Source organism: Macrotis lagotis, chromosome X (genome assembly GCF_037893015.1).
Source record: "Macrotis lagotis isolate mMagLag1 chromosome X, bilby.v1.9.chrom.fasta, whole genome shotgun sequence".
In the NCBI taxonomy this organism is placed as follows: Eukaryota; Metazoa; Chordata; class Mammalia; order Peramelemorphia; family Peramelidae; genus Macrotis; species Macrotis lagotis.
The window spans coordinates 613536829-613549157 of record NC_133666.1 but is presented as its reverse complement, the minus strand read 5'-3'; the positions used below and the strand labels follow the sequence as shown (position 1 = coordinate 613549157).

The following is a 12329-nucleotide window of genomic DNA, read 5'->3' as shown; positions in this document are numbered from 1 at the left end:
TCCTAACATTCTGTGTTCTATCTTCTGAGGTTTAAACCCAATTCTGACATTCTGTTATTTCAAGGCCCCACACAGTTCAGTGGAAAGATCACCCAGTCTGGAGGTTCTAATCTTTGTTCAGTCACTGACTCCCTTGGCATCTTTGGCAAAGTCATTGCCCCTATCTGATTTTCTTTCAGAATATGAGGACACATACGTTCAGTGCTTGGCAACACAGTACCTGCTAATATTAAATGTTCCTTGTCTAATTGTAATGCTGAATAATAATCTTTAGAGTTGAAAGGAGCCTCCTGGAAAATAAGAGCCCAGGTCTTGTAGTCAGGTATGGTTGAACTAAAAATGACCTTTTTTAAAAAAAATTATATTTTACTTTTCTCCAAATACATGTTAAAACAATTTTTAACATATTTTTGTTTCAAGTTTTAATTTCTATCCCTTTCTCCTTTCCCTCCCTCCCTTCTCTGCTCTCTGAGATAGTAAACAATCTGAAATAGATTGTACATATAAAATCATGTAAAATATTTCCATATTATTCACTTTGTACAAGAAGATTCAAAAAGAAATAAAGAAAAAATAGCATGCTTCAGTGAATATTCATAAACATCAGTTCTTTCTCTGGAAGCAGATAGCATTGTTTTATCATGAGCCCTTTGGGATTATCTTGAATTCATTGTATTGCTGAGAATACTAAATCATTAACAATTCTTCATTGTGCAATGTTGCTGTTACTGCATCTGATGTTCTGGTTCTGCTCACTTCGCTTTGCATCAATTCATGTCTTTCTAGGTTTTTCTGAAATCATCCTGCTTATATAATGTTCCATCACAACCACGTACCACAACTTGTTCAGTTACTCCCTAATTAATGGACATTCCCTCAACTTCCAGTTCTTAGCCAGCACAAAAAGAACATCTATAAATATTTAAAATGGTATTTTTTTAAAAGTTCCTTCTTACTTAGAGATATAGTAAGTAAGAGCCTGAATTCAAATCCTTTGTTTCAAGAGCTAGTGATCTTTCTACTAGATCAAGTCACCCTCTAGATTGGATGGATGGGTAGATAGGCTTCAAAAAAGTTAAAAAAGAACCTCAGACATAGAATAGTTACCCACCATGAGTTGATCTATTATAGAATTCCTTCAGGGCCTCACTCTTCTAAGACGTACATCCATCAAGAAGACTTGACTGTTCTGATGCCAATATTTCTACTTGGTTCCTGATATGACTTGACAATTTGACACAATTATATTAATAACAATATATAACATTTATATAGTATTTTAAGGTTTGCAAATATTGACTCATTTTATCTTCATAACATCTATGGGAAGGTAGGTACTATTATTAGACTCATTTTACAGAAGAGGAAACAGAAACTGAGACTTGCCTAAGGGGACACAGCTAGTGAAATCCTAACTCCAGGTCCAATGCCTTATTCATTACACCACCAAGTTGTCTCATTCTAACATCTGATTCAACCTTATTTTGTATTTTTACATACCTATCCCATAATGCTCTCTCCATCCTTTCAGCCTATTTGAATCCTGAACTTCCTAAAGGGATATTCTCAAATTTTTTCTCCCTCCAGAAAGACTTCCACAAACATTCCAGTTTCAGAATCTCCTCTTCTGTGTTTCTTTTGTCCTTATAATCTTTATCATGTAGGTCCTGCTTTATAAGCTCCCAACACATGGGGTCTCCCTATAGATCTCCTGACAATGGACATATGTCCATGCATGAAGACTCTTGGATACACATTTTAACTCTTATTTATACAGAAGTCTGCGACATCATCTTCATAGTAATAACTCTGTAAGATAGGCATTGCAAATCTAATGATCTCCATCCTATGCATAACTTTTAAAACTTAAGCAACAGGCTCATAGAGCTACCAAACTAGTGAGCATGTAAGGTGACATTTGAAACCAGGTATCCTGACCCCAAGTCACCATCCTGCCTCTCCCACTCTAATGGATCTGTGATCTCATGCTGTGGGCATTCCTTCCAATGGTACAGATTGCCATTCATCCATATCTCCCCACTCTGGGCAGCCCTTGTCTATGACTCCCACAGGTCCTCCCCAGGAGATCTGCCCGACACTCTAGGGAGGGCTTTTCTTTAGAAAACCTTTACATTGTGTGGTAGCCAATGAAGCATATAGGCCACTCATCAATTACATCTCATTTTTCCTTCATGACCCACCCACCTTCCTTTCCAGTCCTATAATTTTTCTGACATTTTTCTTTTAGGCCATTTCCTCTGCACATTTCGTTTTTGGCAATGTATGCTACAGCCTACTCTCACCTACCATGTGTCATCCTTGCAACATACTGATAATAATTATCATAAAAATAGCTCTGCCAACATCTTCCTCCAATGCTTTGTCACGCCTAAAGAGTCAGCAATATCAGCTTCTCCAAGGCCATGCCAGTAGCCCAAGCTGTGTCTGCCTTACCAAACTGGGAGGGAGATCGGTGCAGGTCCTCAAAGGACTACATGCATATAAATGACTAGCTAAACACTAAGGAGATAATCAGCAGAAAATGTGAATTTTGCTGTTTTATGACCACAAAAGTACTTTGAGATCATCTATCAAAGCATAGAATGGCTATGAAGTGTGTTGTTGTTTTATAGTTAGACTTTTGGGAAAAAATCATCTGAAATCATCATTTCACCTTTCCTCTACATTTCACCTTCCTCCCCTCTCATGCACTCCTTACTGTGTGATTTTGAGTACCACCACTCAACTGATAGGTCTTCCAAGGGTATCAATAATACCTTAACTTCTGTAACTAATGACTTTGTCTCAGTCTTGGCCCTAAAAGTAATTTGCATTTTATAGTGTCTTAAGGTTAACAAAACATTCTCATCACAATAGCTCTATAAGATATAAAAAGCAAATGCTTCTAATCCCATTTTCAGGTGAGAAAACCAAAACCCATAGAGTTAGTGTGACTTTCACATATCTCACATATCACTGCTATGGTTTAAGTGATCCACTCAGGTATCATGAATAGAGCTTGAGAGTTTAAATGACCTGCCCAGGATAACACAACTAGCAAGTTTCATGAACAGGAGGAAGATTTTTAAGCAACTTGCCCAGGATAACTAGAAAGACAGTGACCAGAAATCAAGGCTTTCCTAAATATAATGTATTCAATATTTGTATATACAATAGTCCCAAAGAAACAAATAAAAAAAACAAATACTGCTACAGGATAACCTTGGTTAGAAGTGTGTCTCATATTCTCCTGTCCCATTGCAGAGCCATGGTGCAGAATTCCTGCAGCCAAATCAAAGGAGTCATTTACCAGACCATTTCCAATATGGAGGCCAAACCAGAACGTGACAAGAAGGTGGCCAGTCTCTTTTTCACAGAGGTAGGATATCCTTGCTGAGGGCAGGGGGGAATTCTCCTATTCCTATTCCATTACTAAGACCTGAAATAGGAAAGAGAATTCCAAAATCTCAGAGTTAAAATGGACCTCAAAGACCAGATCTAATCCAACCCATATATAAATAATATGCTTGACAAGTGGTCACCCTACTTCCACCATAAGGGGAGGCCATTGCACATAAAGATTGAACTTAATAGATCCTTACATGATTCTAAGACTTTCTCTCTACAACTTTTACTTCTTCTAGTTTTGCCTTTTGGATATAAGCACAATAAAACTAATCTATTCCCTATATGACAGCCCTTGAAACACTTGCAGTCAGCTGTCATACCCTTTTTGACCAAAAAAAAAAAAATACTAAAATATTCCCAGTATGTAAGTCAAATGCTCTAGCCCTAGAAGTTTGAGAAAGTTTAGGCCATCCTTCTAACACAGAGATGGAGCTAATTCCCCTTGAACATCCCTCTTTGCCTCATGAGACAGCCTTTCTCCAAAGGATATCAATCATTATAAATTTTCCCCATTCTTTATAGCGCCTATCCAACCTGGGACCCACAGGGCCTTTTGCTACCAGATGGAAAGCAGTCTGTAGCTATACCTCAGACTCCCTCCTTGACCCAAGAAGTAGACCACCAGGACATCATCTGCATGGGGATTTTGCCACTGGAATGAAAAATTATCCCCAGGATAGTAGGCTTAACTAACAAATGACTGTACTTCTCTAGTTCCTTTTTTTTTATTTTGCAAGGCAAATGGGGTTAAGTGGCTTGCCCAAGGCCACAGAGCTAGGTCATTACTAAGTGTCTGAGACCGGATTTGAACCCAGGTACTCTTGACTCCAAGGCTGGTGATTTATCCACTACGCCACCTAGCCACCCCTTGACTGTACTTCTCTAGGGAAGAAAACAGGGATAGAAACTCTAGGGACAGAAGGGGATGAATGTGGATATAAATATGAAACCAGTGGCTATATGGGAAGAGTCAGTCAATTAATCAACAAATATTTTTTAATCATCTGCTATGTGCCAGGAAATCTAATGGGGGTGATAATATGACAAACAACTATATACAAACAAGCTTTATACAAGAAAAAAATGGAAAATTAAAACCAGGAAAGTGTCTTTTTTTCAAAATGTAAGGGGAAATTGTATTAAACTCATTTTACATGACTAAAAACCCCTAACATTTAACAAATGCAGAAAACCTGGCATAATTATTTATATAATGCTATGAGATATTTTAATACTAAAAGGTATAAAGAAAGCTTTTAAAAAGAGCCCCCATCTAATAGAAGTATTGTAAAAATAAAGTACTTGTACCATAATTATATAAATGAATCTTAAAGGTACAGGACAATATAATTCTTTTAGAGACACATAGACTCAATATACAAAATTACATGGATACCCTTGAAAAAGAAGGCAGGATTTTAGCTGAAAACAGAAGGAAACTGGGGAAAACAAGAGGCAGAGCTAAGGAAGAAGACCATTCCAAGCATTTTCAATAGCCTAATGTAAGAGAGAGGGAGGCACATTAGGGAGATGACATCAGGACCTTCTGTGAGGATATCCTGCTTCCCTCATCCTAGATGCATTCTCTTTCCCCTAAAGTATTGTTCTCCTTGGCTTCTCGAACTTTGCTGAAGCCCAGGACCCTGGGGGTAGGCAGGATTGGAAAATATTTATAAAACTCAAAAGGAGGAAAACAGAAAGGCCTCAGTGAAAGAAAAAAATATAGTTATGCCTAAAGTCAGATGAGAAAAAAAAACTAAAAAGCTTTAGTCTTTCCAAAGAATTTGGTGGTGATGGGAAGACAAATGGGGAAAAGCAATGTGGTATGGTAGAAAGAACACTTGACTTGGATTTATATGGACCGAGTTCTAATCATAGGTACCTGTGTGACCTTGGTTAAATCACTTTATTTCTTTGTGACTCCACTGCTTCGTTTTAGAAATGAAGACTGCCCTGGGAAAGGGAGGTGGGGGCCCAGAAATAAAGCTGAAATATGGTCATCATATCAGACCCCTGTCCTAGAAATATCCATGTCCCACATTGCCTATAGGATCAAGGTTCTTTATTAGCTTCTCCATTCCAACCCCAGCCTTCTGCCATTAAAACTGTTTGGTTTGCATACTTTATCTCAGGTCTTCAAAATCAAAACAAAAAATCAATCCTTCCAAATGGAATAATTCTGCCACCAAATTGTTATGTGACAAGTGACAAGTCCCTTTCCCATCACTTGACCCTCATCTTCCTTCCCTAAAAAATGAGGTTGAAATAGATGGTCTCTTCTTTCTTTCTTCCACCTCTGAAGTGCTATATTTTAATTTCTGACTCTGTTCTTGACTATACCCTTGAACCCCAGAAGAAGAGACTATACTATTCTCTTGCCATATTGCTGCTGCTCGTACCTCAACAGTCCAAGAGAAATCATTCCCTGAAATAATAGCTCCAGAAAAGTCAGCCCTGACCACTCCTAAGCCATCCTTATTCAAAGTATGCAGCACCCCATCTCTAGATATCTCATCAGAGAAATATTCCCATAAGGGGAGAGGGGGGACTGAAGGTGAAAGTGCTCCTTCCCCCATTTCAGTTTCTTAACAGCAATGTGATACTGGAGGAGCTACCTAAACAGGCAGTACTGTCACACCTCCATCAAGGGCTGGCAGACCCCAAACCTTCCATCAGAGTGATCAGCCTGCAAGGCCTCAAGAATGTCATCTTTGACACAGAGAAGGTAAAAAGGGTCAATGAGATTGAGATTGATTTATTCATTCATTGACTCAGGTCTCACTCATTGATCCATGAATGGTCACATGGGTGCTTAAGAAGACCCTGATCAGAAAGGAGCAAGTGTGATGGGAATTTATAGCTGATGTATGAGAGAAGTGAGCATGGTTGGGGTGGGTGGCGAAGGAATAGCAACCTCTTGACTTTGAATACTAGGCAGACATTCGACAAGGCAGACAAATGTGGAGCCATCTTCTGTTCTGAGAATAAGATCATAGGATTCAAGACTGAAAAAAGAGAAAACTAAGAAAGTCAGAGTTCACAAATAAGTCAGTAGCAGATTGAGGATTCTAATCTAAGTGTCCTTACCAAGAGTAGAAGAGAATTTCAAATTCAGAGCCTTTCCCACTAACTCCCGCTGAGGAGTGACATGATGAAAGTAGCATTTGGGGAGATTAGTGTGGGCAAAATTTCTAAAAGTAGAACAGACAACCACAGAAGGTAGTGGGCTCCATATTTCTGAAGGGTCTCTTAGGGGGCACCTGTTCACTTACAGGGACCTGGTTGCCTTCCAAGGTCTCTTCCAGGATGGAGGGTATGAAATTTTACATGGGAAGAGGTTAAAAATGCCAGCACAGACTATCAACAACTGCAAATAGAAAAAGATCCCATATTGACTTAGAAAACTACAAATTTACATACAATCTATGTCATATTTTTTCAATATTCCCCAATTACATTTTGATTCTGTTGGCCCTTGGTAGTTTCTCAGGGTTAGGGCCAGGCTTCCAATTTGACTCTTCTACCAAGGCTGTTTTCCTCTTCCCCCAGGGTAACCTTCTCCGGGCCCAGCTGCCAGCCTTCCTGCAGGGCTTCTATGATGAAAATGAGCAGGTGGTCATCAGGGTAATGAGCACAGTGGCTGATGTCCTGTACTGTCTGGGTCAGCAAGGGACTGGCCAACAGTGCCAGGAGATTGCCCTCAACCTTCGCAACTTCTTTGATGATGTGAGTATGACTGTGAATGTACCTCCCCTGGCTATGTATACATTTCCAAGATTCCTGGGGTATTCCAGCTAAGACTTTAAAGGTTGTGAAACTTTGCTCACTTCTGTCCTTTCTCAAACTTTCTCATTTTTAGAAGAAAAAGCTGAAGCCCAAGAAGAGGAAGAAGAAACTTACCCAAAGGGCATACAGCTAGCCAAGGGCAGAGTCAGGATCTCCTGACCCCAAATCTAAAGCTTCTTCCATATTAACTCTCATTAGTGTGGTGAGATGGAAGGTGTTCTGCCTATGTTGGTTTGAATTTTGAGTCTACTCCCTATATGACCTTGAGCAAGTCACTTCTCTCCAGACTTCAGGTTCCCCACTTTTAAAATAAAGAGCTTGGATTATATGATTCTAAGGTTCCTTCTAGGTCTGGGTCTTTGGATTTATACGTACATATATGTTCCTGCAACACATTTAATTTGAATGCAGCATTTGCTGCTAATAATTCCAAAATGGGCACCTTGCCTCTCTCCTTATCTGCAGTTGTCAAGAGGTGATGGATAAGATCAGACAGAGCCAGAACCCAAGGTGAAGAGCTCTAAAATTGATGTCCTTTACTTTGTATATGGACAGGAAAGGAAGCAAGGGAGTCCTTATGGCAGAGCCGGGTAGTTCTTGACGGTTGTATATTACGTGTGGAGAAATATTAGGTGCCAGGCTTTGCTGTGGTTTGGCATCCTTTGGGCACTCAAGGCCAGAGACCTATAGGATGATTACTGAGTTACAAAGTCAGAGTCAGCTGTATTTTTACAGTATCCTCTGAGCCTTCCCTCTTGCTCAGGTTTCCTGGTTCAGAAAACACATGATGCTGACAACAAGATTACCAAAGTGAAATTATGTGTTCATTTATTTGTTTGTTTATTCAATTACTGGCTTTTGAGTTTTGGTTTTTGCAGGGCAATAGGGTTAAGTGACCTGCTCAAGGTCATACAGCTAGGTAGTTATTAAATGTCTGAGACCATATTTGACCTTGGGTCCTCCTGATTCCAGGGTCGGTGCTCTGCAACACCTAGCCACTACTGGGAGTCATTTACTGAGAAATAGAATGGGTACAAGTGTGTGAGAAGGATTGTGGGTATATGTGAGTAATCCCTTGAATGAGACCTTTCATGTGTCTGTTTTGTATGCATACATGTACATGAATGTATGCATAACACTGGAAGGAAAGAAATCCTTTCCTTCCAAAATTTTTGCCTAAAAGAATTTGAGGGGCCACTAGGTGGTGCAGTGGATAGAGCACTGGCCCTGGAGTCAGGAGTACTTAAGTTTAAATCCAGCCTCAGACACTTAATAATTACCTAGCTGTGTGGCCTTGGGCAAGCCACTTAACCTCATTGCCTTGCAAAAACCTAAAAAAAATAAAATAAAATAAAATTAAATTAAATTAAAAAAAAGGAATTTGAGTTAATAGACCCAGCCCTTATGGAGACCTTGTTTTGAGGTAAAGACATAGTGCCAATATTGCCAATAATTCTAAGGATTTATCCTCAAAGCTAATAGGCAGTGGTAAAATGTAGCAAAAAGCTGCTTGAGGAAGGAACTATTTCATTTTTTTGCCTTTGTAGTCCCAGAATATAGCACAACTCTAGCATATAGTAAGCACTAAATAAGTGCTCTTTGATTCACAGTAAGTACTTAATAAGTGCTTTCTGATTGAATCATTGGGGGGTTTCTCTGGGTATGTCATCCTCAGGATCGAGATGAAGTCCGAGCCTCGGCCATTTCCCTGTTTGGAGATTTAGTGATTTCTATGGATGGAAAGGACTACTACACCTTGAAACCCCAGGTGGACCAGAGCCTGATCCCACTTCTCATGCACCTGAAGGACAAGTGTCCAGCAGTTATAATGGTCAGTCAATCTGATGATCAAGCAGAGAGACTGAGAGATAATCAAATAATTATGACAAGTAGTCACTCAGGTCCAATAGTCAATCCAACAAGCATTCAGACAGAGGAGTGACGATTTGGGGTCAGTCAAGAACTGGTGTTAGCCAGGCCATGCTTCGGGTTATTATTGAATATACTCTGTGGGAATTAACCCTTCTCTAGGAAAAGGGACTCTACCTTTACCCTTAGCAAAAAATGATATTAAATCTTGCCCTTGGGGAAGTGGGAAGGTGGAAGAGGAGGATGGGGGGTGGGGATGGCAGCAGGGCTAGGGGAAAAATTCTCTCTAAAACTCTGGTTAGCCATGGGATGACTCAGCCAATGCACATTCACACTGACTGCCATCTCCCCCATCTGGCTAAGGACTGGTCATACTTTCATTATAAATCCATTGACTGATTTTGTTTAGAACCACAACCTTACCGCATTTCCATTCAATCTAACGCCCTATTTTCATACAAACCAATTCAAGAATTTTCATTTGGGCTCAGTGCCCAGTTTTCATGAGGATAGATGCTTTATGAAACTCATCATTATTAATTATTCCCCTTTACACACTACAATCCAGTCAAACTGAGCTGTTTCTTGTTCCTCAGAGATATCCTATCTCCTGTCTCCTGGTCATTGACTGATTGTGTCCACATCTAGAGTGTACTCTCTCCTCGCTTCTGTCCTTGCTCAGACCTGGCTTCCTCCAGACAACACTACATCTCTTTTTATCCTTTCCAGAAGTGATAATACTCACACCCTACTACATAGATTCACTGGTTTAAGAGAAGAAATTGGAAAAATCCCTTGCTTGCCACTAACATTTACAGACTTTACCTTTGATGTCATCTCCAGAACTTTGTAGGTCATGGTATCACAATATTCCAACCTATTCAAGTCATGGTGACTATTGTCTACCAATGCCTAGGCATCTCCCTCAAATTTCAAGGAGTTTGCTGATTGGCTCACTATCTTTCTCTCCTCCCTAACTTTTGTTCTTTTAACATGGGATTTCAATACTCATGGTAATGCTCCTTCAATCTCCCTAATTTATCATTTCCTTAAATCTTTCAATAGCTTCCTTTACTTCCCCTCAGCTGCATACAGAGAAGGATCTCACCATTACATCTTCACTTCCTTAATCAAAACTTCTGACATTCTTCTTATTGAACATAATCTCCCATCAATCCTTCTCATCCCACACCTCAGGATTCCTGAATTCATTCAGGTTCAAGGCTTCATCTTGACCTATGATCCTTTAATTCCTCGGTATTTTTTCAGACTATTACCTCTGCCTCCACATTATTATCCCCTCTGAATCTTTCACCCCATCCTAGCTTATTCCTTATCAACCCTCAACTCTAGATTACTTCATCATTCACCTCTTCTGTTTCTACTCTAATACAACTGTATATTCGGAGCCAGAGGAAGTCATGCAGCCATCCAGACCACATTCATGTTAGCCTATTTCAACTAGACCATCACTGGAGCAAAGCAGGTCCTCTATTCCTCCCTAACCAATTCCCTATCTTAATTCCTCAGAAGCTATTCTAACCCTTCTGTCTCCTTGAGCTTTCCACAATTTCCTTTTCTCCCACTCTCTGAGATGAGAAACTCACCTCTTACTTTAATGGAAAAATTAAGACCACTTGCCTCAAATTCCCTCTTTTCACTTTGTCAACTGTTAATAAGGACCTACTATGTTTCAGTACTATGCAAAATATTGGATCCCTTGATTTAATCTCCCACTTTCTCCTCCTTTCCCATAATGTCTGATAATGAGTCTGCCCTAGAGATCTTGGCCAAAGTTAGCCCCTCTATATGATCTCATGAGATTGCATTGGGGATTTTGGTAAAGATTAACCATTTAAAAGGACTCACAAGGTTGCTCTGGGCTTCTTGGCCAAGGCTAACCCCTCTATATGAGTTCAACTACCTTCAACTACCTTCTCCAGCATATTGTTCTCTCAATCTACTGCTTCTTGATTAATCACTAATGTCAACCCTTTTAGTTCTTTCCTGCTGTCTTCAAACATACCAATCCTTCCCTTATTCTTTTAGAAACTTCACTGGACCCATCCCTTAAATTAATCATCTCTTCCTTTTTCATTGCTCTTCCTTCTCTGGGCCAAATCCCTTAAAAAAAAGTTCTCTAGATTTACCGTCTATTTCCATTTCTCAGCCCTTTGCAATCTGGCATCTAACCTGTTCACTCACCTGAAACTGTTTTCCCCAAATTACTAATGATTTCAATTGACAAACCTTTTCTTAGTCTTCAGCCTACTTGACCTCTCAGCTGCATTTGACTCCATGGACTATCTTCCCTCTTCAATAACCTCTCATCTCTGGGACTCCATACTACTTACTATTCTGGTTCACCCCTTACCTGCTGCTGGGTCATCATTCAGGAGATTCACCATCCAGTTATAATCCAAAAAAAATCAATAAAATCAATTTCAGCTGCAAATTTACAACACCAGTTTTAAAAATGTAAGCTATATGTAACTCAGAAAATACTTGTAATATTTTATAATAACAAATTGCATCTTTACAACTGTGAGTATTTCCTCAAACTCTATCCTAGGTCCTGTTTTTTATTCTCTCCATGGATTTAATTAACATCTCCATGCTGATGAATCACCAATCAATACAATATATTTAGTCCTAGCCACTACCCTTCAACCCCATATCACCATCTTTTAATTATTTCAAACTTTGCCCTAGAGACATCTTGTATGTTCAAAAGAGAACTTACTTTCTTTCCCTTCAACCCAACCCCCCCTTCCTAACTTTTCTAAATCTAATGAAGTTTTCTTTCTAAATCTATTGAACTTTTCTAAATTTGTTAAAGGCACACTATTTTTCTAATCTCAGACTAATAGCATCAAAGTCATCTTCAATTCCTCAACTTTACTTGCCCCACATATCCCATCACTTACCAAATTTTGCCATTTCTATGTCCTTATCATCCCTCCATTCAAAAAGCCACCACCTTAGTTTCTGACCTTGATACTTCTGATCCAAATTGTTGGAATAGCTTCCTAATTGGGCTCCCAATCTTAATTCTCTTTTCATTCCAGTCTATCCTCCAAACACTTATCAAAGTATTTTTCCTTAAGAGGAGACCTAACCATTTCATTCCCTTACTCTCGAGTTGCTCCCTATTCTAGGATCAAAGAAAAATTCCTTTTAGCTTTTAAAACTCTTCACAATTTGGCATTAAATGCTTTCCAGTTTTCATTGTAAACAGTTCATCCTTTTGTAACTATAGTTCTGGA

At 39.3% G+C, this 12329-nt stretch overlaps 1 protein-coding gene across 2 annotated transcripts in view; it reads left to right on the top strand.

The window, feature by feature from the left end:
• LOC141499967 (maestro heat-like repeat family member 5) overlaps positions 1-12329 on the top strand; it is a 125381-nt gene that overhangs the window by 97029 nt on the left and 16023 nt on the right. For both annotated transcript variants that reach the window (XM_074202799.1, XM_074202798.1), the window contains exons 23-26: positions 3265-3379; positions 5990-6133; positions 6958-7134; positions 8870-9025. In XM_074202799.1, the coding sequence (XP_074058900.1) occupies positions 3265-3379; positions 5990-6133; positions 6958-7134; positions 8870-9025 (592 nt within the window). The remainder of the gene's footprint in view (positions 1-3264; positions 3380-5989; positions 6134-6957; positions 7135-8869; positions 9026-12329) is intronic.